This window comes from Notothenia rossii (genome assembly GCF_949606895.1).
Source record: "Notothenia rossii genome assembly, chromosome: 3".
Classification (NCBI taxonomy): domain Eukaryota; kingdom Metazoa; phylum Chordata; class Actinopteri; order Perciformes; family Nototheniidae; genus Notothenia; species Notothenia rossii.
Genome location: NC_136901.1, coordinates 39,216,879 through 39,244,070, shown reverse-complemented (window position 1 = coordinate 39,244,070; position 27,192 = coordinate 39,216,879). Strand labels below are relative to the sequence as shown.

Genomic DNA, 27,192 nt, shown 5'->3' with positions numbered 1-27,192 from the left:
TTACTTTGATATTGTTCACCTTTCTTTTGTTACAATTATAGTTGGAAATCTATAGACCCAAATAGCCAAATTTGTACAAGATATTTAGCCTATACTTAGCAGTCCCCACATCAGTTTTCTTCAAAATTCATCCTGCCTGTATTGGTCTTATTCATTTAACGCCTTCTTAACTTATGTTATTGTTGTTAAGTATATCAGTAACACAATTAACATGAGCGTTTATATATAAATGAATACGATTATTAATAGCAAAACAAAAATTCACATTCTTTTTTTTCTCCAGTTGGTGTCTTATTTTGAAATCCCAAAACTGGAAGTGGTGGTTACTACTCTGTAATGGTAACAGACCGGGCAGAAAGCAAACGGTTCTCCCGAAACTCTGCAGCCTTCACGGCTCTCTTAATTTCAACATCGGGGTTCGGTCCAGCATGGCGGCTTACGGATGGAAATACTGATGACAGTCCGAAAGATCGCCTCGATTTGTACGATGGTAAGGAGCTGATTTTCGGCCTTAATGTTAGTGTTTGTTCGCCTGTTAGCCCCAAACCTCCAGGAAGTGGCCGGCCGTTGAAGCAGATTTTTTTATGAATGGCCGTGGTGGCGAAAAGGTGTCACTACCACACCCGTGACGTCATTCTGGCCCTAAAACACTTTTTCCCATTGACTTACATTGGGGAAAGAGACGTCTGTAAATCAGTGTATTTTTATTTTGTTGAGATTTTACAGATATAATTTGCATCATTGGGGTTTAACAGTTGCAAAAGGTGCTAAAAAGCCGAATTCAGAGTAATTTTTGATTTAATAATGATGATATCAAGGGCTGTATGAACATATTTAGGTTTAAGAAAATGTATAAAGGTGTACACATTTTACATCCATTCGTTTGACTGAGCCGAGAGCAGGAGGATAGAAGGTGGGGCTTAAAGGAAAACTCTACTGCGCATGCTCTGTGAGCCTACATCCGGGTACTTTCTGAATCTACTGTTTTATTCTAAGCTTCAACCGCCACTGAGCAACTCTCATAGGAATGAATGGTGAATCCGCCTCTCTCTCTTTATACAACCATGGCTGAGCTAAGGCTAGCGTCTCTGCTAACATGATAATAATAACATTCAGGGTTTTCCAGAAAGTTGTAGCCTGTTAACAGTCAGCTCCTTACTCCACTGGTTTACTTTGAAAACAGAGCGAAAACACAGCTTGTTTGACTGTTTATTATTAGCCAGCTTGTAGTTTGTTTATGCAAGAAGGGCGAAACTAGCTAGCTTAGCATGCTAGCTGAAAAGACAAAGTTGTTTGCCACTGTTGTATGCTAATCCTAACTTGTATTCCCTTTATTGTAAAAGCTACGTGTATATACCTTTTTGCACATACAAGAGGAATTAATAGGTTTTCATCTGCATTTTTCAAATCAGGTGTAAAGTAAATGAGTACATTTAAGTACTTGAGTATTTACATGTTATGCTACTCTGTACTTCTACTCCACTACAATTCAGAGGTAAAAAGTGTACTTTTTTTACTACATGTGTTTAATACCTTTAGTTACTTTCCAGATTTGGATGAATGATGTGAAATATAATCAACTCTTAAATCAGACTTTAGTTCTGGTGTAAATTCACAAGCTACCCTGCAGTATAAAAATTCATTAAAACTATCTGCAGCTTTGACAACACTTTAATGCATCTATTACTATAATAAGAACATATCATATATATTAGACAATCTTCACAATGAGTATTTTTACTTTTGGTACTTTAAGTATATGTTAATGATGATGATGATATTTGACTTAAGTATAACATCTGAGTACTTCCTCAGCGGACATTATCTGTCAATTATCTGTAACTGATGGAGAAACCCAGCATTTCCTGTCATGGGTTACACCCTGATGTTGCCTCTGTAAATAATGGCTGTTGTTGTAGTTTTGCTTCTCTAATAACAACAAACCCTTTAAAATGTATAAAAGCCTATATGGTGTTAATATAAATGTACAGTAAATACAAGATGGTTAATTGAAACCTAAGATATTAGTTCCTTTAGTTAACCTGTGTATTAAGCTCTGCACACGCTTTGAAAGAAGGTGCTCTTTAGCCATCTTCTGCCTCTAAATGGCATTTTAAAAGGCTTTAATGTTGCTTAAAAGTATTGATCCCTGAACAGAAACTAGGAGGTGAGGGTCAGCTTTGCTCAAAGACACCATCAGCTGATAGAAGCTTGTCAACATTCAGCTTTAGCACAGATTTTCCAGGTCAAAGGGCAACCTGTTAGGCATACAGGGTCAAGGGGAAACAGGTCAAAACACGGCTTCATTAGCTCTTAATGTGACCGCTCAGTGTTTGTTTATTTTGAAGCGTAGTTAAGTCACACACACACACACACACACACACACACACACACACACACACACACACACACACACACACACACACACACACACACACACACACACACACACACACACACACACACACACACACACACACACACACACACACACACACACACACACACACACACACACACACACACACACACACACACACACACACACACAGGCACACAGGCAGGCAGACGAGCTTAAATCCCTGAGATTAACTTCTGACTGTAATTTATCCTGTTTCCTGCCGCTGCACCTTTCACAGTTTACACAATACTGCAGTCTTTTAAGTTGTCATGTGTGCATAGCTACACTGTAGTTATGACAATGAAAATCTTAGGTCACAGGCTCCTCCAACAGTGCAACACAACACAACAAAACAGATTAAATAGTACAGGTAAATAGAATACAATACAAACAGTGCAGAATAGTCTATATACACTATACAGTCATTGGAATATTGATATATATGACTTGCAAACAGATGAATGTTATGGATGTTCTTTCAAAAGTTCAGGTTTAATTTCGCAGTCTGCTACTTATATATATGCTGGAAACAGAAAGCCTTTACTTAGCCAGTGTGGTTCCTACATGCATGTGTTTAAAGAGCACACACCAGGCCCTTTAGAGCAAAGGGCCAGCATCATTGTGGCAGATTACCAGCAGCTACTAGACAAACAGTAACAAAGCTAAATATTAGCTGTGCCTGGTGGCTTTGTTCACTCTGTTTCTGGCAGTCGACCAGATACTGCCCGGAAAGTATTTCACAAAATCAATTCCACTGTTGAAGCTCTGAAAGTCCTTGTTAGGGCGGCACTAACTACAACTGGACAGCTTTGATAATGTAGCAGCATTCAGGGGAATATAGTTGATGTTTTCGGACAAGAAAAATAGAGACACGCAATGTTTATTCCACGTTTGACTGTCTTGTGAAAGTGTAGTCTTATCAGTTTACAGCAATTCTGCATCAAAGACAGCATAAGCTATAGTTATATCAAGGTAGCCAGTATCACAGATGATGATGCAAAAACACTTTAATTGAGCTTCTATTAAGTATTGATCCTGAATACTTTTTTTATATCAACTTATATGGGTTTGTAGCCTTGGGTGTCAAAAACTGTCAGGTGGTTGTTAGCAGGATATTCCAAATTAGGGATGTCCCGATCACCTTTTTTTGCTCCCGATCCGATTCCGATCATTTGATTTTGACAATTTGCCGATACCGATTTTTCCCGATCCGATCTTTATGCAATGCATTAAAAAAGAAAAAAGAAAAAAAGCATTCAAGTTGTCCCTTAAGGTTATTTTTTAATTTAAATTGGATATTCTATCCAACATGGATATAGCTTCTTTCTTTCACAGCAGCATTGGATCAGTTCAGTTGTGCAGCATTGGATCAAAACAAAATAAAGCTTATCAGTACTCGTTAGCTTACTGCTACTATTAGACACTGCACCCTGCCCACTCTGTTGCCATATTTGAGAGAAATAAGTAACCAGGTCTATGGAAACAAGCCCCAAAGAAGCAACACACACATGATGTTCTGTAATTTGAAACCAAAACTAAGGCCTCAGGATGACTTTAAGACTTGAACATGGTCCTTTTTGTTTTGTAACATTGAATACGAAAAAAGAAAAAAAAATCCCGATCCCCGATTTTTTTTCTTCCGATCTTTTGAAAATCACGTGATCGGCTCTGATCCCCGATCACGTGATCGGATCGGGACATCTTAATCCAAATGAAAGGTACATTTATCCAATTTTCTTTATGTTCAAATTAGGCTAACTTACTGTTTATAGGCCACATTTTAAACTACAAAAAGTCTGATTTAAGTAATAAAGGATTTGTAGGAAGTCGTAAGGAATTTCGCCGTTCTCATATCATTGTTAAACTTCAATTTAAAAATGTTACGAGCACTAAAGGTAGTTCTCTGTTAGTTATTGATATTAAAAACAACAGTCTCACCACAAGCTTTGAGTATTCATCATTTTCTCATTTCATACAGATGTTAAATTGTCGTACGGCTTATTTTCTTAAAGAGACGAGGATGTTCATTCTTCAAATCAGAAAGAAAAGGTCATTTGGAAGCAGAGATGTTGAGATGTGCACCAATCAAGTCCTTCTCATCATGACTTGCTCTAGATTGATAGTCATTATCAATAAATATAACGATACAGCCTTTCTGTCTGAAGTCTACTTCCTCTAAAGCTGCACAGCTGGCACTTTCATTTCCATCAGTTCAGTCTTTTCAAAGCTGTCACTACAAACCTGAAAAATCACTTTTGTGTTTACACGTTCAACCAATCTCTTTTCCCAGACAGATGATTTGCTTCCCTCTCTGTTTCCGACATTCGAAAGCTTGCCTTGGTATTTGTTTACAACGATGTGGTGTTTGGAGTGGACGTCGTGTTGTTAGAGAAATAATCCCGAGCCGAGCCTCATTTGCTCTCGTCTTATTGACTTTACATGGACTGCAGTGTGATGATGAGTAACATCTGAGTGTGTAGTCATTCACGTCTGGAGGAAAAGCTGAATCATCTTCATCTTCATCATCACCTTCCTCCTTTCAGTCCTGCCTTAATACAGGATTTGATTTCTAGAAGCTTAGACTGAAGGACACCCAGAAGCTCAATGCTTTATGATGACTAAAAGACCTGATAACACACACTTATTCACACATATAGGTACCATAAGATAAGATACTACATTTTCTAGTTTTAAGCTTTTATTCATAAAAGTCTATCTTTCAGTAACTTTTTGAGAGAATTAAGCACAAATCTGTAAATTGTTCAAAACGGCATTGTCTCCCCGTAACAGTCTTAAAAACAGAAACTGCCATGAAAGAAAACAAATTCCACACAGTGCTTCATATTCTAAGTGTTTCATGTATTAAAGTGTATTTATAAGTGTGGTATAGGGATGCATTCCGGTATCCGGTATTACCGAAATACCGGTTACTGGTGGCTACGGTATACCGTACCAAAATCAGTTCCGGTTTCGATACTTTAAAAACAAAAAGATTAAAAAAAATAATAATTAATTTAATTTTAAAAGTGAGTCCGTGGCCCGTGATGGCGGGTGTTATAAATTAGATTGCATAATCGTTTTTCTTCATATTTTATGTATTTTTCATTGTTTGTTCAATACTAGAAAAGGTAAAAGTCCCACAAATGAACTGTGATGGGATTTGTTTTCTCTCATCAGTGAAGGCAAATGTTGATTTTAAAGATGAGATTTGTTTGTTTGTGCAATGCCGAGATCTCATGACCTTTTTATTCTATTATTTATTTTTTCTCTAGTCGAATCTCAGGTTTAACATGAATTATAACGGTGCTATAACGGTCTGTTTGCATTGACAAGATGTGCTATTCACGCGGCACACCTGATGGCGGGTATTATAAAAGATATTCCATAATCGTTTTTCTTCATATTTTTAATGTATTTTTCATTGTTTGTTCAGTACTAAAAGGTCCAAGAAGTCCCACAATTGAATTTAATATTCATTTGACATGTTAACTATATCGTAAAGCGTTTCATGGGAGTAATTGTGGGATGATACATTTTCAAAGTATCACGATATGTATCGGTTGAGTATCGGTATCGTTCAGTGGTATCGGTATCGTAAAAAAGTCAACAATATGCATCCCTAGTGTGGTGTACAAGAAACAAGCAAAAATCCTTTAAGTTGACGAAACGGCATTGTTTCAGTTAAATAGCGTCAAAATCACAAAGTGCCACTAAGAGTCACATTCTTAAAAACAAGAGGAAATAGGCGCTTTCACACCGGAGTACTTTTCCCAGTATAGTTCCGATTTAGTTCCGAAAATGTGCGTTCACCCAAAAAATGAGAACCTTTTCCCCCCCTTTTCAGTCCCTGCTAGAGAGCAGGTACTTTCATGGGAGAAAAAGGTTCCCATTTCTGATTGGCTGGGCGGATTGTAAACCACGCCCCGTAAAATTCCCAAAAGGTTTTGTGAAGCCGCCATTTTATTTGCTCGCATTAGCATTATTAGCATTAGAGTCCCAGCAGCTTCTACTGAAGCCAGTCCCCAACTCCAGGGACTCCGGGTGGCAGTATACGCTGTGAAGTTGTTTGCAGCCTGCCAGTAAACTCAAAGCAGAAGAAGAAGAAGAAGAAGTGACGTCAGCGGCTTCATTTGCCTAATCCTCCCTCAGGGAACTTATTCCGGTGTGAACGCGATCTGCTTTTAGTTCCGGGAACTAAAGAGTTCTGATAACTAAGTACGGCAAAGTACTTGGTGTGAAAGCGCCTGATGATTGTGTTGCAACAACATAAAAAGACATGGCATTGTACAATACAAATAAAAGACCAGAAATAAATAAGAAATTAGAAAATATACATGTTGTTGTTGTATTGAATTTACAAATTAACAATAACAAAATATAAAGCAAGGTTATTATATATGCGTAAGTATGTGAGGGATGGAATATTCATTTCTTTGCACTCGTATCAAACAATGTCCCTACACGTTGTTGTTGTTGTTGTTGTTGTTTTTAAACTTATTTTCATAGCTGAGCTGTGCGGTATTTCTTTTCCTGCATTGTTGGGTGTTATAAGAAAACAGGAAGTGGCCTTTTAATGACAAACTCTGTCACATGTCCTGGGATATATCTGGCATATAGTATGTTATTTATGTAGGTATAAGGATGTGTATGTGTAAAGAGAGTTGTTCATCTCTTATGTTATGGAAAAAAGAGACATCATCCACCAGTCACTGTTAATCAAGGTGAATATTGCTTAAAAAAAAAGAGAGAGACTTGGTTGAAGATTTCTCGACTAAATCTGGTAAAACTTTGATGATAAAATATCTAACGTTTTTATCACAAAGATGCCTGTAAATCTCCAAATGGAGGACATTATCAGGAAGCTCAGCTGCAACACACACACGGTTAGTCCAACAGAGCAGAGAGAACATGGAGCAGGAAAACAGGAAACAATGAGGAGGAAACATCGGGACAAAGGAGCGATTCAGACGGATCGTTTTATATCAAATAAGTGTTGCTGTGCTGAGTCATTTTGCTTTGAAAACGATATGATAGTTGTTCTTCTTCTTTTCAGGGCGCCAATGCCTCTGCCTTGGAAAAGGAGATCGGACCGGAACAGTTTCCCGTTAATGAACACTACTTTGGATTGGTCAACGTAAGTGTCAATCAACGGCTCGTGGATGACGTTAACCAGGGGTGTCCAAGCTACGGCCATTTTGAATCGGCTGATTCAAAAAGTAGAATGGAACACGGCCCACAAAATGAAACTTGAGCTTGCCTTGTATTAAACACATCTGTAAACATATGTTACACAGTAGTGTTCGTGTGTTCATAAGCCCACTGTCAGTCAATTCAAGTTGAAAACATGTTCCAACAAAATCTAAGTTGATAAGAAAAAAGCCCAATGACTTATTTACATAACAACCTTGAAATAGACCCTTCACATTTCCTCTTCTTATAATCAAACTGAGGCTTTTATTTTAAGGAATGAGCTGCCATCCAAATAAATGAAACCCTCTGGAGAGCTGTGATGTAGGCTGCAGCATCATTCACCTACATTTGATTGGTTTTGCTAACTTCTAACTGAACAGCTTCTTCCACCAGGCGGTCAGGATGCTGATATCTCTCCCCTGACCTGGACTTTAACCCCAACCCCCTCCCACACACACACACACACACACACACACACACACACACACACACACACACACACACACACACACACACACACACACACACACACACACACACACACACACACACACACACACACACGCACACACACAACTAGGGCTGCTCAATTAATCGTATTTTAATCGCGATTACGATTATGGCTTGCAACGATGACGAAAACAACGTAATCGAAATAAAAATAATATTTTTTAATTATTACTTTTTTTTTTCTTTTTTTAATAATTTTTTTTTTTTTTTTCAGTTGAATTATACTTAAAGTTCAGGCTAATCAACTGTTAAAAACATACTGTTCACATTTTTTTTCTCCAATAAATGGATGTTTTCAAAGTCGATGAATAATCGCATTTAATAATCGCAATTACAATTACTGACCCAAATAATCGAGATTATGATTTTTGCCATAATCGAGCATCCCTACACACAACCTTCCCTCATCCAGCACCAGTCACTTTTTTACCCATCTCCGCTGCTACTGCACTCAAACTGTACTTTAAACATCATTTTCTCATTTGCACTATAGAATACTTGCATTAATGTCAATCCATGTTCTGTTGATTGTGTTTTTTTAGTACTTATTACTTAGTCTTATACCCCGTTTATCTAGGTATCTTGTTTTATGTATATATGTCACACCGTGGGACTGCGAGAAACGGTCTTTCAAGATGTCTGTATGTATAACACACGTAGACATGTGGACAATAAGGCTGACTTTGACTTTAGTGAGGGGCCCGGCCCTTCGAATATTTTTCTGTATGTGGCCCTCGGGGGAAAAAGTTGGGACACCCCTGATGTAAACTGTAATACCGCAGTAGAAACACATATTAATGGAACATGTACTTCTTTAAATCCTGAATCCTGTGTTTCTTTCTCCAGTTTGGAAACACCTGCTACTGTAACTCAGTGCTGCAGGCGCTGTATTTCTGTCGGCCGTTCAGAGAGAAGGTGTTGGCGTACAAGGTGAGGGATGAGATATATCTTTTTTATGCATGCTTCTTAGGTAACACTAAGCTGTCTTTGTCTCTTTTCTGCTGTAACAAATGTCCCCTCTGTGGGACTAATACAGTTATTCTGATTCTGATACCATAGCTGTATCACAATTTAGCTTTTTACCGGCTCACATACATGTAACTATATTTAAAATTATGTATATACACTACCTGTCAAAAGTTTGGACACACCTTCTCGTTCGAAGTTTATTTTAATTTCTTCTACATTGTAGATTAACCCTGAAGACATTGAAACTATAAAAGAACACATATGGAATTATCTAGTAAACAAAAAAGTGTTAAAAAATCCAGAATATGAGTTATTATTTTGCTGATATTCTTAATATGTAATATTGTTGTTAGTGTGCTGGGTCCACACACTTAAAGAATGCAATCCTTCTTCAATGATATAGAACAAGAGGTTTGTTAATGTACTTAAGTACATGTTTCTGGTATCAGTACTTTACTCCACTACTTATTTTTCTGACGACTTTTTACTTTCTACTTCTTACATGTTGAACACAAATACCTGTACTTTCTACTTCTTACATGTTGAACACAAATACCTGTACTTTCTACTTCTTACATGTTGAACACAAATACCTGTACTTTCTACTTCTCACATGTTGAACACAAATACCTGTACTTTCTACTTCTTACATGTTGAACATAAATACCTGTACTTTCTACTTCTTACATGTCGAACACAAATACCTGTACTTTCTACTTCTCACATGTTGAACACAAATACCTGTACTTTCTACTTCTTACATGTTGAACACAAATACCTGTACTTTCTACTTCTTACATGTCGAACACAAATACCTGTACTTTCTACTTCTCACATGTTGAACCCAAATACCTGTACTTTCTACTTCTTACATGTTGAACACAAATACCTGTACTTTCTACTTCTTACATGTCGAACCCAAATACCTGTACTTTCTACTTCTCACATGTTGAACCCAAATACCTGTACTTTCTACTTCTCACATGTTGAACCCAAATACCTGTACTTTCTACTTCTCACATTTTGAACCCAAATACCTGTACTTTCTACTCCTTTTATGTTGAACTCAGATACCTGTACTTTCTACTTCTCTCATTTTCCAAACAGGCTGGTTCCTTTAGTTTGAATGTGTGTTTGGTGGCGTGATCATTATTATTTAGAGTCATTGCGTGCCTATTGATTTGAACACGATCCGTGTATCCATCATTTCCTGGTCTTCTCTAAAGAAGAGGGAACAATGAAAACGTTGTCATTTTGCCGTTGGTCACCATGGAAACATTCATTAGCTAACAATGACATTATTGTTCTATTAATATAAAGGGAGGTCAGGTACTCTTTAAAACAGCTGCTAGTTATGGGTACTTTTTACTGAAGTACATTTCAAAGCCTCTTTACTTTGACTTGAGTAAAGAAGTTCAGTCAGTACTTCTACTTTCACCAGAGTATCTTTGAACACCAGTATCTGTACTTCTACTTATATGGAAGCATTATAAATAAAGTTGTTGTTCCTCCAGGTGCAGCCTCGTCGTAAGGAGTCTCTCCTCACCTGCCTCTCCGACCTCTTCAACAGCATCGCCACGCAGAAGAAGAAAGTCGGGGTCATCCCTCCCAAGAAATTCATCTCCAGACTGAGAAAAGAAAATGGTAAATATCAGAATTATAATTAAATTGGGTTTTGTGAGAGCTGCTCGAGTTAAGAATGAGATAAAGTCAGGAATAAATAAAAAAAAGGATATGACTAAAGTAATTGTGCAATAAATAGAAAAATAATAAAAGCTAAAATAAAATAGGTATTTAAATTAAATAATCAAAGTTGAATAAAAATGTCAAAAAAAATATAAAATAGAATACTATTATTAAAACAATAGTAAAAATGTGCGGTAAAAGTATTAGATAAAATAAAAATATTTCTATTAACACAACAGGTCCAATAAAAATGTTAATTAAATAAAAACATTAGTATAAAAGTAAACTCTCATGCTGTATATATCACAGGTAAATTACAATATAACCCTGCATAGTTAATATTAATACCATATTAATTCTGGATATCTTTACAGTATGATATTGCACTGCAAGTAAAGTCAAAAAATATCTTCCAGCTTTTTTTAAATGACTAATAATAAGCAATTTGGGGAAGGTTTCGGTTTCACAGCGATGCCAGGATGTGCAGCTGTCGCTTCTTTCAGGAACTCAAACCCCATTTCCTCACCGAGTGTTCAACATCAATCCACCACCGGGGGTTTAGGCTCTCAACTCTGAAATGAGTGAGGGAGAAAGGGATGAGCCGGAAAGCGTAGGGGAAGAAGAAGTAGAGGAAGAGAGGGAGGGCATATCTGAGCTGACATGTTAATCTCACAGCTGAGGAAATAAAGCTGTCGCCAAATCCGGCGGAGGGAAGATAAAAACAGATCTTAATTGGAGCGATTTCTCCGGCCAACACATGTTGATTATTTTCTGTCTTCTCTTTCTTCACTCTCTGCTTCTCTCGATTTGTAAAAGTTATTTCCTTTTGGTTGTTTTGTACAACCTGACGAACATGACGCTGATGACGATGACCTAATCTTTTATTTTTAAGACAAATGTTCTCTAGAGGGGGAGCTTCTTCTTCTTCCCCCTGTTGAATATGACAGAGGGTGTTTCTCAATGTCGAGTAAGGATGCTCCAGAGCCACTATTTCAAAGATGCTACGTCATCGAGTCCCGCCGAAGGACTGTTCCAATGTCCAGGCTCCTTGGAATTCTACCGAGGCCGGCGTACTTCGTTGCGGGAAATTTCGAGGCTGCACATGTGTATCCTCCGCGGTCTTAAAATCCCCACAATGCTTTGCGCACGGACCAATTGCCAAAATCTTTGGTGGAAATTGCGCTCCATTTAAGGCGGGGCCTCGCTTATGACGCACACCTGTTAGCCTGTTCCACCATTCTTCGTTTTCCGAGGCTAGGAAGGATTCTTGCCTCGCTTCTGAAGGACCTGACTCCGAAGACATGTCCTACCAAGGAAGCGTCCTCGACATTGAGAAACATCCAGACAATTTGAGAATTTTATTTTTTTTTTACCTTGAAAGTTTCTTTTTTTTGTGCTTCTCTTTGATATAATTATCATAATAATAATAATTATTATAAAACATATATATATATTATGATTATTGTAAGTTGTTATTGTAAAGATTTTTCTAGTCGGCGATTAGTCGATTAATCGTCGCACGTTTATGATACATTATGATTATAAATATATATCTTTTCTTTTCTTTAATTTTTTTCTCCCAAAATGCTTTCAGTTTCAAAGGTTGATAAAGAGCGTTATTATAACAGCATGGTACGTTGTGCTTCACATAAAATATAAAATAAATCTGTAATAATGAACCTTTGAAATATTGAATTGAATTTTTAAATAATTGTTTTTTTTCAACTATTGAAAAATTGCTCGATTAAGACTTAATTAGTCGACTAGTGATTAATCGACTACTCGGGGCAGCCCTAATTATTGTTGTATGCATGAGAGTAACACATGCGTCTCTTCCGGGCAAGAATTACGGCTCCGCCCACTTTTTTTCACTCCTCAGGTCCAATCTTACGGAAAATGAAGTGGTGACCCTGCTGATACACTTGATACACAGATGTTCAGTCACTATGTTTGAACCAAGCTGTTTGTAATTGTTATTTATGAGATTGTTGTTAAAAGTGAAATGGTTGCCACACAGTGTTAACCTACTTGATAATAAAACCAATTCTGGTTCTGATTAAAAAAACACAAGGGCTCTCACGTAAGCATTTTGACAAAATAAAGCCTCAAAAACCAAAATCTGCTCAATTTATAACTGAGAGCATATCAGGATTGTACATAATGTCACATTGTACTTAAATGTGTCTGAATAGTGCATCTTTGTCTCTGTTAAATAAATAAAAACATAGATAATAACTTTTTAAACCTAAGAAAAAAACAAGGGGCGTGAGACCTGTGCTCAATATACATGAGAGTAACACATGGCAAAAAGTATGGCTCCGCCCACTTTTGGGGGAAAAACAAAACTGTCATTTGAACGGCGGTCAATGCAAATTCTGAAGTTTTTGCCTATCCGATGAGAAATGAAAGAAAACCTTGGATTTTTGGATCTTCAAAGAGCCCGATTACGATGGCCAGACAGGCAAACAATTACATTAAATCATTGGAAATCGATAGCAGTAGGCGATCGATGTCCATAGATGAGAGTAACATCTACGTCACTTTACGGCCGCGCCCACTTTTGGGGGAAACCAACGCTGTCATTTGAACGGCGATGAAGCCTGAAGCCACAGAGCTCTTCTTTAACTATCCTTTTTTCTTAGAGGAAGTACAGAAATACTGAACTCTGGATTTGTTTTGATGTTTGAGGAGCAATAAACGACACAACAGCTTGTTGGCATGATTCAACAATTATTTACGGCCTCGCCTACTGATTTTAATTTAACCATATATCGAGCCCGAGCGTCAATTTCAAATTTTAATTTGGTCGTCACAATCGGGCTCTTTGAAGATCCAAAAATTCACGGTTTTCAAAAATGTCTGATCGGATTGGCATTATTATTTGTATTGACCGCCATTCAAATGACAGCGTTGCTTTCCCCCAAAAGTGGGCGGAGCCGTCATTTTTACCCGGAAGTGACGTAGGTGCTACTCTCATCTATGTTTTGTTTCTGACCGGTTCAATAAATTGACAATTTTTTTTTTAATTTCTCTTACCTTTTGTCTGTATCTCTACCTCCTCAGAGCTGTTTGATAACTACATGCAGCAGGACGCCCACGAGTTCCTCAACTACCTCCTCAACACCATCGCCGACCTGCTGCAGGAGGAAAAGAGCCAGGAGAGGCAGCAGAATGGAAAACTGGTGCAGAATGGAGGAGGAGGAAGTGAGGGAGGAGGAGGAGGAGAGGGGGAAGGAGTCAAGGAAACACAACAGACCTGGGTTCACGAGATCTTCCAGGGAACGCTGACCAATGAGACGCGCTGCCTCAACTGTGAAGCTGTGAGTGACACGCTGGGAAAAATGTGTGATTTTCAAACTATTTGGGGTTTTAATAATGTTACCTTGAGGTTTTGAATTCTAATCGACTATGAGGAACACACCCTATAGGACCTAAAAAGTGACTTTTATCGTGATTTTTATTGCGTATTTATAGAAGTTGGTGCACATTTATTTGTCATTTAATTCTGTCGGATCAAATCTTACTTTTTCCTTGCAGCAACTTAAAAAAAACACAAATATTAAAGAAAAGAAACAAGAAGACAGACATTTTACATGACATAAGAAAGGCTGAAGACTATAATCAATACTTTTTTAAAGTGCGTTAGACCCGATATTAACTCTCGATTTAATTTAAGGATCGACTAGTGCACAAAAACAAGAGCATGTTGGTTTTAAACTCGGCTAAAACTGGTATTAAAAGAGTTTAAAACGTCTTCGATGTAGTTCTAATTGTCCATATTCCATAACTACACATTACACATGGTTTCATTAATCAACAGCTTCACCCAGACTCAAGATTTACTGACATTTTGACATTATAGCAAAGACCGGAAACACTTTTATAAGACTTTAAGAATACTTATTTTACATGTTTACCTGGCTGGAGTTGTCTTTTTGTGCTTTTGATTACGAGAAATAATTGGGTGTCTTCCCACGCTTCAGGTGACACATGGTATCATTAATTAACTTCTGAACCCAGACTCAAGATATACTGACATTATGACATTAAAACAAAGATGGGGAACACTTTCGTAAGACCTCAAGATTACATTAAAACGTTCTTTTTGTGCTTCTGAATACGAGAAACCTTTTTAAATTGGGTATCTTCCCACGCTTCAGGTGAGCAGTAAAGACGAAGACTTTCTGGATCTGTCTGTAGACGTGGAGCAGAACACCTCCATCACACACTGTCTCAGGTACACACTGCTCCTGTTAACCCTTTCCTTTTATCCTCACCTGAGATGGAAAGTATAATAACTTTGACTTTTTACACCCTGGTGGTAAATGTGTGTTTTTTGTTTTCCTAACAGAGGCTTCAGCAACACAGAGACATTATGCAGTGAATACAAATACTACTGTGAACAGTGTCGCAGCAAACAGGAAGCCCAGAAGAGGTGGGTTTCTTTATTATTACAACGTTTTTATATTGATATACTGTAACAATGTCCCGTCTAAATTCATAATTGGTTCAAGTTGCTCAAATTGATCAGGGAGTCTACAAGGATACCTAAAAACATCCTATTAAAAAAACATTAATCCAGTCGCTTGTTTGATTACATAATGTTAACTTTTCATTATCAACTAATACAGTAATTGCAGTATTATAAATGTAGTCCTGTCCTTTTAGAAATGCAATCATGTCTTTTTGTTTTGTGGGTGTTTGGTTTGCGACGCTGATCAAAAGGGGGGGGGGGGCACACACCAACTTTTTGACTGGGTTGTTCTTGCTTTAACCAAACAAGTGTTAACAGGTTTTGCACCGATTTAAAATATCTTCTCTTTGATATGAGGAGCTTTCAACTCAATTAGCACGCTGTCTAGGGCTGCTCAATTAATCGTATTTTAATCGCGATTACGATTATGGCTTGCAACGATTACGAAAACAACATAATCGAAATAAAACGATAATGTTTTTATTATAACTTTTTTTTTTTTTTTTTTTTATAAACACATTTTTGGGGGTTTTTCAGTTGAATTATACTTAAAGTTCAGGGTAATCAACTGTTAAAAACATACTGTTCACATTTTTTTCTCTCCAATAAATGGATGTTTTCAAGGTCAATGAATAATCGCAATTACAATTATTGACCCAAATAATCGAGATTATGATTTTTGCCATAATCGAGCAGCCCTAACGCCGATTTAAAATATCTTCTCTTTGATATGAGGAGCTTTCAACTCAATTAGCACACTGTCTAGGGCTGCTCAATTAATCGTATTTTAATCGCGATTACGATTATGGCTTGCAACGATTACGAAAACAACATAATCGAAATAAAACAATGTTTTTTTAATTATAACCTTTTTTTTTTTTTTTGTAACTTTTTTTTTTTCAGTTGAATTATACTTAAAGTTCAGGGTAATCAATCGTTAAAAACATACTGTTCACATTTCTTTTCTCCAATAAATGGATGTTTTCAAAGTCAATGAATAATCGTATTTAATAATCGCAATTACAATTATTGACCCAAATAATCGAGATTATGATTTTTGCCATAATCGAGCAGCCCTAACGCCGATTTAAAATATCTTCTCTTTGATATGAGGAGCTTTCAACTCAATTAGCACGCTGTCGCTACATAGTGTGTTTATCCTCAGTCACACAGCTATAAGCTTAGCACCACCACTCTTTTATTTTAGCGGACAAACACAGTTAAAGCTTGAACAGTGATGGTGTCAAAATGGGAAGCTTTTATCCCTTTGAGTTATCTTAGGAACAAATAACCTTTGTGTGAAACCCTCCTGTTCATTTCTACTGACTTAAATGTTCCGTCAAACTTCTTGTGAGTGTGTTTGACATCAATGGTCTCTCCATTTCTCCGCCTCTTCGTCAGGATGAGGGTGAAGAAGCTCCCGATGATCCTCGCCCTCCACCTGAAGCGCTTCAAGTACATGGACCAGCTGCACCGCTACACCAAGCTGTCCTATCGGGTCGTCTTCCCTCTGGAGCTCCGCCTCTTCAACACCTCGGGGGACGCCACCAACCCCGACCGCATGTACGACCTGGTGGCCGTCGTGGTGCACTGCGGCAGGTAATGGGCGTCTTCTTTTTAACTTTATTCATCAAATCAAATCAAAATGTATTATAGCCCCAAATCACAAGAAATGCCTTGAAAATGTTTAAAAGCAAATTATAAACCTATCTTTTTAATATGGCTTTCAATTCTCACTAGTATCATTGTCCACGTTTTACTGTATATTCAAATGATAAAAACATTATACATCAACATAAGTATTGCCCTGTGATAAAAGCATGTGACTGAAGTGATGGTAATGTTGAAACTAGGGGATGGAAATGAGTTTACAAGGAAGACAGATGCGAAGAGATGGGTTTTCAGTTTGCTTTTAAAGGAGTCATCAGGACTTCAATGGTCTTGGACATGTAGGGTTAGGGTTAGATGCATAACAGACTTCATTATGTGCGAAAGCATAAAACCTGATCACTGTATCTGATACTCTGCCGTCAAACCTGAACCTGTAGTGGCTTGTGTACATTTGCTCAATTTATTAGATTTCAATTGGATTTTTTAATTGACAATTTGGTTGATTTAACACGATCGACATCGGCCGATACTCACTCTCTGCCGATCGATCGGTGCACTCTAAAAATGCCGATCGCGAGAGTCGATCACATGACGTAAAATACATTACACTTTTCTCTGGGCGCGGCAAAAACAAGCAAAAATGGCTTCACCGGTCTGGCAGTATTTGAAGGTGTCAGAGAGAGAGAGAGAGAGAGAGAGAGAGAGAGAGAGAGAGAGAGAGAGAGAGAGAGAGAGAGAGATGAGAGAGAGAGAGAGAGAGAGAGAGAGAGAGAGAGAGAGAGAGAGAGAGAGAGAGAGAGAGAGAGAGAGAGAGAGAGAGAGAGAGAGAGAGAGAGAGAGAGAGATGAGAGAGAGAGAGAGAGAGAGAGCTCCCCTGTGTTATTATCCAAAGATAATGTACTTCATTTGAATGTAATAATTATGTTGGTTGTTGTTTTGTGGAAGCTGAGATTTCCACATCCCCATAGGCCCCGCCCACTCGATCGGATCGGTATCGGCCGATACTGATTCCGGCGATCGGCCCCAAAATTGGCGATCAGAGCATCCCCAAAAACAATGACATATTAACATTTGAATAAATAAATTCGCTTGGGGAATTTTAACAAAAATCACGTCCCTTAAATCATTTCCGTAATTTCTATAAAAGTAGTTACATGTCAGATTGCCTTCTTATAATTGAATGTGTTAATTATTTGTATTTATGAAGTGATCCCATCAGTCACACTGTCATGTGACTTGATGTCTGACTTTTCTAAAAGTACATTCATCTAGCTTTACACTTATAACATTGATATTTTTATTTATTTTTAACGTTTTGCTAAAATGCAAGAAAACATAGTTGCTTTAACTCATTCATTTATTTAAAAAACTAAGTCCTCTAGACTCCAAACTCTCAAACAAAGTGACAGAGCTGTACTTCAGGGTTTATTCTCACGATGTTCCTCTCTCCTCCTCCTCCTCCTCCTCCTCTCCGCAGTGGTCCAAACCGCGGACACTACATCACGATCGTGAAGAGCCACGGCTTCTGGCTGCTGTTCGACGACGACATCGTAGAGGTGAGAGAAACACTTCCTCTTTCCTCTCCACAACCGCATGTGTTTACAAAAAAGCATCGGTATAACTTTACATTGAGTTTGAAGCCTTAAAAACTCTGCCTGAAAATACGTCTGGATTTCCTTCAGTTTGGCGGATCGAGATAATTGTGGGAATTGTAGTCTTTTATACTCTGGTTGACTACAGACGTCACGATTAGGTGGCCTTTCTTATCAAAACAAAAATACTGGCTCTAAGAAGTACTTTATAAATAGCAGATATAACTTCTAGTCTTTCATTCACTAAAGTTCTCAGGCTCTGCTGCTAAAAACCATCTGCTCTCCTCCGACAAGATGACAGGAGAAACATGGTGTAGAGACAACAGTCTGACATCCTGGTAGCATGTGAGGATGCCTCTGTGCAAGTAGGGAACTTTTCCAGCATTTCATTTCAAACCCTGACTCACATAAAAAGTGCAGGCATTCAGACGTGGAGTTTGACCGGTATGTAGCGTTGGCTTTTTTTCCGCTTTTCAGTCAAAGCCTCAGCTCCAGCCAAGAATCCTTTTTTTTGTTATTTTTCTTTTCGCTAAAGACAGCAGTAAGCCACACAGCTGAGCTATCGGAGCGTGCCGTCCGGTTGCTGAAACATTCCAGGGGTTTTGTGGAGTATCATTTGTATTAAGAGACGAATGCACAAGCAGGATTTCAGAGTTATATAAACGCTGCAGTCAGGGCCGTTTCTAGCTGTTTGGGGGCCCTATGCAAGATGCTGTTTGGGGGCCCTATGTAAGATGCTGTTTGGGGGCCCTATGCAAGATGCTGTTTGGGGGCCCTATGCAAGATGCTGTTTGGGGGTCCTATGCAAGATGCTGTTTGGGGGGCCCTAGTTTTTACAGTTTTTTAACCACAATTCCAAAGCCTTTCAGATGATCTGTGGAGATGCATCAATCTGTTACACTTTAAGACGAAAACAGGTTAATTTCACGAAAACCAAGCAATTGAAACTTACAAAAAAGTATATTAAAAAGGTAAACAATTAGGCTCCTCTATGTCAATAAATGCAAGAGATGCAGCAGTTTCTCAACAATGTATAAATTCAATTTTTCACCTTCCTCAGACGTCACTCATTGGGTGACAGCCTAACGATGATTTGGACGTTATTACCCCAAAAACACAAGCCACAGCTTTGCTATCATTGCAGTTAAGTCGTGTTTATATCCTACATTTGATTTTAAGCATATAATGCTTCACCGAACACAGGACGGGGCTCATTTGAATTCTCCGCAAATATAGTGAGACTGAACCTGAACTTTCAGCTTGGGGGCCCCCTAGTGGCCGCGGGGGCCCTATGCATCTGCATTGTCCACCTATAGGAAGAAACGGCCCTGGCTGCAGTGCTGTGTATAAAACCCAGGACACTTGGGACACATAATGTAATAAAAGTCAAAAGATGTTGAGACAACCCTCCAAACACATGAGTTATTATCTTGATCAGATACTGTGGATTGCTTTTTGTTTAATGGGTCTTGATTTCTGGCTATTTTCCTCGTAAGGAGTGCTTAATGTGGGTCTGATTACATGATTATTAGGGATTTTGTGGAAAGAACGCTTCATTTAAACTCAGAAACTCTCCGTCTTTGTTTTATTCTTATCTGTAGATTAATTAAGATGAAATGCGCTTTTCCCCAATTCAAATAGCTTCTTTAAAACTCTGAATCTGACCGTCGTCACCATTGTATTTTTCCACTATGATGGGAAGGAGGCCCATCGGAACATCTGGTCCAGAAACTATTTCTGAACACAACCGGATCATTTCCTTTATGGCGTTTGGAGATGAACTCTCCATCTGTCTGGCTGTATTCTAGCTTTCCGTCTTTATTAAATCTGTCGTTCTACTTTTATACAAGTTCTATCTGTGCCTTTCCGCACCTGGAAGTGAATCTGCTGACTCACCTCAAGCTGAAGCCTCTTGTCTTAAATCACCAGTCCAAAGGTATATATATGTATTTATAGTATTTTTGCTTTGTCTTTCGGACAAAGCTGCCACACCGAATCAGAAACAGTTGTCGGGGCCGAATCAAGATATTAAACTGTCAACAGTGTGGCGGAAACTTTTGAAGCAATAGGAGTCAGGACTCAGAGAGACACGAGGAGAGCTGGAGCTTTGATGGCAAACGCTGACGGTTTATTCGGAGCTTCGGCCGGAGAATTCACACGACATGTCACGGGCCACGAGTTGACCACACGGTAGAGATGCCACAACCAATTCTGAAGACCCCTCCTGTAGCTCCAGGTTTTAACTAGTTCAGAGTGTAATAATCAACATTGTTCAATAGGTAGACTAAACAGTTGTTGTCGCTTATGGCTCGGGGTCATCTACACCCTGAGAAGGATGCTCCAGGTGTCCCACAATAATAACTATCTCTGACCGACAGTTGCCCGGTCACAAACTGGTAACAACAACAAAATGCTAGGGCAGCCCCTCCTTAAGGGGGATAGCATGCTGGTCAGCTGCGTCAGAGGACATGCAGGGCAAATTATTCCCAAACAAACATACTTGATTTTAAATGGAGATCTGGTCGAGAATGATAACAGAAGGATCTGAAACACAACACCTGTGAGCTGAAGGGAAGGATTTCATATTGTGCTGACAAAGACCTCTTCAAATGCCCTCTTTTGTAGGAAGGTTGTGAGAGGAAAACAGATTTGAAGTTGTGGGATTTGATAACATTTAGCTTTTCTAGTAGGTTCAACTAATGGAAGAATATCTGTCACTATGCATTACTACCAAATACAATGGGGCTGCTCGATTATGGCAAAAATCATAATCTTGATTATTTGGGTCAATGATTGATATCACAATGATTAAAAACGATTATCCATTTACTTTGAAAACATCAATTTATTGGAGAAAATGTTCATCTTTATCATAGAATTAAGACTAATGGTTTTAACATGAATGCTCTTAAACTATTCACTTGAGGTAAGGATGTCGACGTGGCAACTGAAATCACTTCTAAATGTATAAAATGTCATCAATTTATTTCCTCTTTTTCTTGTAGACAATCTGTAATTAAATCTATGCATCGTTACCGAAATTCAATCATCTTTTTCATAGAAATTACAGCTATGTTTTGTACACACATGCTCTTAAACTAGTCACTTACCATACAAATCTGAATAGGGTTAGGTTTAGGTTTATTGTTGGAACAGCGGCCGCCGAAGCACAGATAGATAAATATATATTTTTTAAAAGTCACTTTGATCAAAAAGCCGGACAACGCCACATCGGGAATTTAACCAAGGAAATATGAACAGGTTTTACAGGTTTATCAACAGCAGGTACTGAGGGGCAATGTCATGTCAAAATGTCATATTTGTATTCAATATTTAAATATTCAGTTTAAAACACACTATCACACAGGGGCTAACCCTAAGGTAAGGACTTGGGCTGCTTTGTGCATGAAAGGTGCTATATTATTATTATTATTATTTATTATTTATTTCCTCTTTTCTCGTAGAAAATCGACGCGCAGGCGATCGAGGAGTTCTACGGTCTGACGTCGGACATCTCCAAGAACTCAGAGTCCGGATACATCCTGTTCTACCAATCCAGAGACTGAACAAGCGGGCGGTGAACCCCCTAAACGGACTGTCACTCAGCAGAAAGGGGAGGGGCTTATGGCCGCCACAGGCTCCGCCCACATAAGTATCCGGGGAGCTTTTCACTGGAGCTGTGAGACGTCTGCAGGGAGCATGCCAGCCTCCTGGATCACAAGCGTTCAAATCCTCTGCGCCCACAATGCAAAAGCACCTTAAAATAATCTAAAAACACTCGCTTTTGCATCGGGGGGGGGGGGGGGGGGGGGGCGAGGATCCAAGAGGCTGCCATGGATACCGTTTTTTGGGCTGTGGAGACGATGCAGAGAAACCAATTAACCGTTCCTGACGAGACGCAGGATCGTACGTTTCATCACAGTCTTCTTTAATGTGTTTATAAAATACCGTGCTAAATTAGCTTCATGCTAACGCGCAGGTACCATGCGTTCAAAACCCAAAACATCCGATAAATCTGAAGTCTTAACAAAACCACTGACACTACCTTTGGTGATGAACAGCTTGAAGATGCTAGTTTGCAGTGTTTATAACAGGAAGTGGTGTTAATAACATAAAGTGTTAAAAGCGGGGGGAAGGGAGACCTTACCAGCAGAAAGATGGTGAGGAATCTTAACGAGGGGCTCATTATTTTAGTTTTTTTAACTAAAAATGATATAAAAAATCTAGTTTGAATCAGATTATCCTAAAAGTACAGCTGAAGCATGCACTGTTTCATTACGTATATCCAAAAAAGGACCTTATTTCTGTAAATCGCAGAGAAAACGTCCGATTCGTTCCATATTTTCGCAGATATTGGTGAAAACCATAACATAAACAACCATGTCGACATTTTTAAAGGCTATCTGGCAAAGTAATGAGTGAAAGAGTCTGGTTTAAATGTAGGGTTATTAACTAAGGCGTGTCGTGCCATTACGTTATCATGTTTGGTGCCACAGCGAAAAAAACAAGTTATTACACAAAGAGCGTCAGGTGTTTCAACGTTAAACTACAAGCTGGATTTAGCAACAACACTCTGTTTTATCAGTTTCATTTGATTAGCTTTACCATTTTTGACTTTTTTAAACGCCAGAAAATGCACATTTCTACCGTTTTTACACACAACACACTCAGAGACACTTTTTTAATTTCCTGTGAGTCTGTTCTGACATCCGAGCTACCACACTACGTTCAGGCTGAATGTTTTTAATGTCCTTTCTGTTCGTCATTGTTAAAGCTTTATTTCTGGACACCTCCACACACTCAGTTAACCTCATGATATCAGACACTAATTCAAACTCCAGCTGAAGTGTTTCTCTGCAGCGCTGGAAGGAAGTCAGAACTTTACATAACATGTTTTTCACTCTAGAAAGTTAATAGGCGCTTTCACACCAAGTACTTTGCCGTACTTAGTTCATCAGAACTCTTTAGTTCTCATGAACTAAAGAGCAGATCGCGTTCACACCGGAATAAGTTCCCTGAGGGAAGATTAGGCAAATGAAGCCGCTGACGTCACTTCTTCTTCTTCTTCTGCTTTGGGTTTACTGGCAGGCCGCAAACAACTTCGCGACGTATACTGCCACCCGAAGTCCCCGGCCGGAAGTCCCTGGAGTTGGGGACTGGCAGAACGCCGACACCTCCTCATCTCCACCACCCCCACGTTTTATTTTGTGTTGCCGTAAGTTATTCTCTCTCCGTTTGTGCGCTGGGCTAATGCTAATGCTAATAATGTTAATGCGAGCAAATAAAATGGCGGCTTCACAAAACCTTTTGGGAGTTTTACGGGGCGTGGTTTACAATCCGCCCAGCCAATCAGAAATGGGAACCTTTTTCTCCCATGAAAGTACCTGCTCTCTAGCAGGGACTGACAACGGGGGGGGGGGGAAAAGGTTCTCATGAACTAAGTTCTAGTTCCGGATTTTTTTGTTGTGAACGTACATTTTCGGAACTATATCGGAACTATACTGGGAAAAGTACTCCGGTGTGAAAGCGCCTATTGAATCTCTCCGTGATGCTAAGTGATGCTAACAGCTAACGAAGAATGCTTCCACTGCAGGTTGAAGACAGTTTAAAATGTCAGAATCTTTTTTATTTAGCACAATAGGAAGTTCACGATGGCAACGACTCATCATTTGATGTTGTAACGTCCGTTTTTAGGAATGAAAATGCGCACAATTGCAATTTTTCCTTATTTTTCCTTATTTTACATCTTTACACTTCGAATTTTGGCCTTTTTCTGGAACATTTTAAGGGAACAATTCATCAATTAATCAACAACGATTAGTTAAATTAGGAATCCCCAGCGGCTATATTATAAATATACTTTATTGGCTTGTGAAAACTAGAATATAAAGGACAAATGTCAGAAAAATAGCCCAAAAATAAGCAAACATTCCCTTTTCAAAGTGGTTTTTTCCAACAAACAAGAGAATATGAAATGTTCAACGACAGAAATCGGAATATTAGCAAGAAAGCTATTATATTAAAAGCTACATTCAGTACATTTTTGCTATTTTCTGGATTATCTCCTCTTCAAAATCAATTGTTCTGATGATTGACTAATCTATTAATCATCTAATTGTTCAGATGAGGTAAAAGAGTGCAATTTAATTACTCAAATCTATTTTTAATTGTGCTTTAATTGAAATGTTTACTCCATAAATTGAGCCGCCTGATAGTCATCATCCTCCTTTTCACCTCTGTTGTTTCTCTTTGAACGCACAAACAAACCAAATATAGGTTTTTCTATTTAGTCAAATTATGTTTTAATCTCGTTAGGCTCCACCCGTCTGGGCTGCCCCGGATTGACAAGCAAGCGCACCCTCTCTGCCGCAGATGAATGGAAACTCTCTGCAGCTTTTTTAAAGGTGTTTATATCCGGGCAGCACGTCAAGTATTATCTGAATGTTTAAATGTACAGTCAAATAAAAACAGTGCCGCCTCGTCGCCTGTAAAACACCTCGTCTCTAAACTCTGAAGTTGTTCTTTTTCCTGGTGAAACAAGAAGGACTTTTAACAGCTTACATTTGGGATAAAAATAGAATATATTAGACTTTTATGTTGATGATTAAAAGTTAGGAAGGACAGGGTGAAATGTAGCCTTGATTCAGTTCATTTTCAACTCATAATTAGTGCTATTTTTTAAATGTAATTGTTCAAATGGGAAGGAAACAACTTCAGGAGATGCATCATAAACACTTTTTTAATTTCCCACCGGTGCTGCTCTTAAACTCAACATGGAAGGAATATTCTTTAGAGTGGTTTTGAGTCTGTTTTTGGGGTCGATCCACTTTGTTTCCATCAGTTTTACAATGTTAATTTACAGGTTTATATCCAGACGCCAAGGGTGCGTTTCACTTCTGTTATTTTTCATTTCCACGCTCCTCGGGCTCAGTATCACCGGAAGCTGATTTGTCTGCGCCATCTTGAGTAGCGTCCCATGGCGCTTATTTGTGCCGGAGGACCGAGGAGCGATAATCGAGGAACTACCAGACCATCCTCCGGTGAAATCCTCAGACACTCGCCCCGCCCCCTTACTGTGTATCGCTCACTGATTGGACGATGCAGCGCATGCACTGATCTGGCTGCTGTCAGACGATCAGCTGTGCGGCGTCATCCCAAACGGACGTCGCTTCACGTGACGCTCCGGAGGAAACGACGTCCCATTGCTCTTAAAACTAATTTCCCTGCTTCTCGTGGTTTCCTTGCGTCTCTCCATGCTTCCCTGGTGGGAGGGACTAGTCACAGGGAAGCGACGCAAGGATTCCATTTAACCGAAGTGAAACGCACCCCAAGAGAAACTGTGGACTCCTATAAGAGTTGCTTTCACAAATACCAAATAATGTGTTCATATTTTAAGGTTTTTAATGAAGACTACCATTTAGTAATTGTATAAATTAACATAAACAAGCACAAACATGCATTATTGGGTGTTAAAAGTCCACAGATTCAGTTGAAGCTGCTTATATTCTGTATTTTTAATTAAATGCAGTTCCTCCAAAACTTTAAAAATGCCATTTTAAAGGTTTGGCTCGACTCCTATGTTTAAAGAAGGCTCTTTTTTTAATTTAAATACTATAAATATTATAATTATGAATGTTATCTTCTGTTACATTAGATGTTTCACTTTTGTTTTTGATATATTTCACTAATTTTACTACCATTTTTGCGTAGGCCGCTCTGGATGTTTGAAGATTATTCTTGTTTTTGACGCGAGATGTTGTGTACATAAATACAGATGTTATTATTGGAATATAGATAATTGTTTGCTTGAAATAATCAGCGGACTGAGATCGAGAGTGGATGTCATGTCTCGAAAGACTTTGATTCTGGTAACAAATCAATTCGCCTGTTGTTTAAAAAGTCCCGCCCGTCAGGCAGCGAAAACCAAACATCCCCAAAGTAAATTAGCTTGTATGTAATCTGTTTGGTCAAACTATAGCTCAGAGATGTAAAAAAACTACAAGCTTTTCTTACCTGTCCTGTGTGTCACCGTTGTAAAGGGAAAATCCACTTTCAAACACATGAACATGCCTCTAAGGTTGTTTCAGTACTTCCTTTTTAATTCAAAATTGACTTTATAACCAATATTGTATTGTTGGAAAGATTCACCAAGATTTTCTGACTAATTTTCACAAAATATCTCATTAAATTGCAAAAGAAACCTGACATAATCGTGTGGATTTTCCCTTTAACAGTTTGAGTTGTTCTGTCCTCCTAAAAATGTCCCTTCTGGGCTTCGGTTGTCCAAATCGCTCTGACTTTTCAGACTCACCAAGAATGTATTAGTGACGGGCAGAAAGTGACTGAAAGTGTCATAAACACTAAGATTCTGTAACTAACTCAAAAGTCACTGCAGCCTCACAGACAAGGACAAAACACAATTGTTTATGATTTTTGTTTGTGTTTTTGTTTGTGTTTGTGGCGTGTGCTGCTGCTGCACCTCCTGCTGTCTGAAGTTCTTTGTGAATACATGTAGATGCAGTGAAGTTTGGGAATGACGGCTGATGGTGTCCAAACTGTTTCAAATTAAACACGTACTGGATTTTAAGAAGGAATCATCTCGTCTGTTTATTTGTGTTTCTGTGAGTTTGATGTTTCAACAAGACAGGATTGAAAATGTTCAACATACTGTCTTTTTTTAAAAAACGTTTCCGACATACTATAATACTGTCGTTTTTACATGAAAAGGTCGTTTTTTGCATATTTTCGACATACGATGT

At 38.5% G+C, this 27,192-nt stretch overlaps 1 protein-coding gene across 1 annotated transcript; it reads left to right on the top strand.

The window, feature by feature from the left end:
* The first annotated feature begins 306 nt into the window (after positions 1-306).
* usp12b (ubiquitin specific peptidase 12b) lies at positions 307-27,027 on the top strand. The gene is made up of 10 exons (XM_079672208.1): positions 307-490; positions 7,455-7,535; positions 8,948-9,031; positions 10,585-10,714; positions 13,820-14,076; positions 14,917-14,993; positions 15,108-15,191; positions 16,632-16,829; positions 18,319-18,397; positions 21,898-27,027. Exons 1-10 carry the CDS (start codon positions 443-445, stop codon positions 21,997-21,999), a joined length of 1,140 nt encoding a protein of 379 aa, XP_079528334.1. The 5' UTR covers positions 307-442; the 3' UTR covers positions 22,000-27,027.
* Positions 27,028-27,192: the final 165 nt, after the last annotated feature.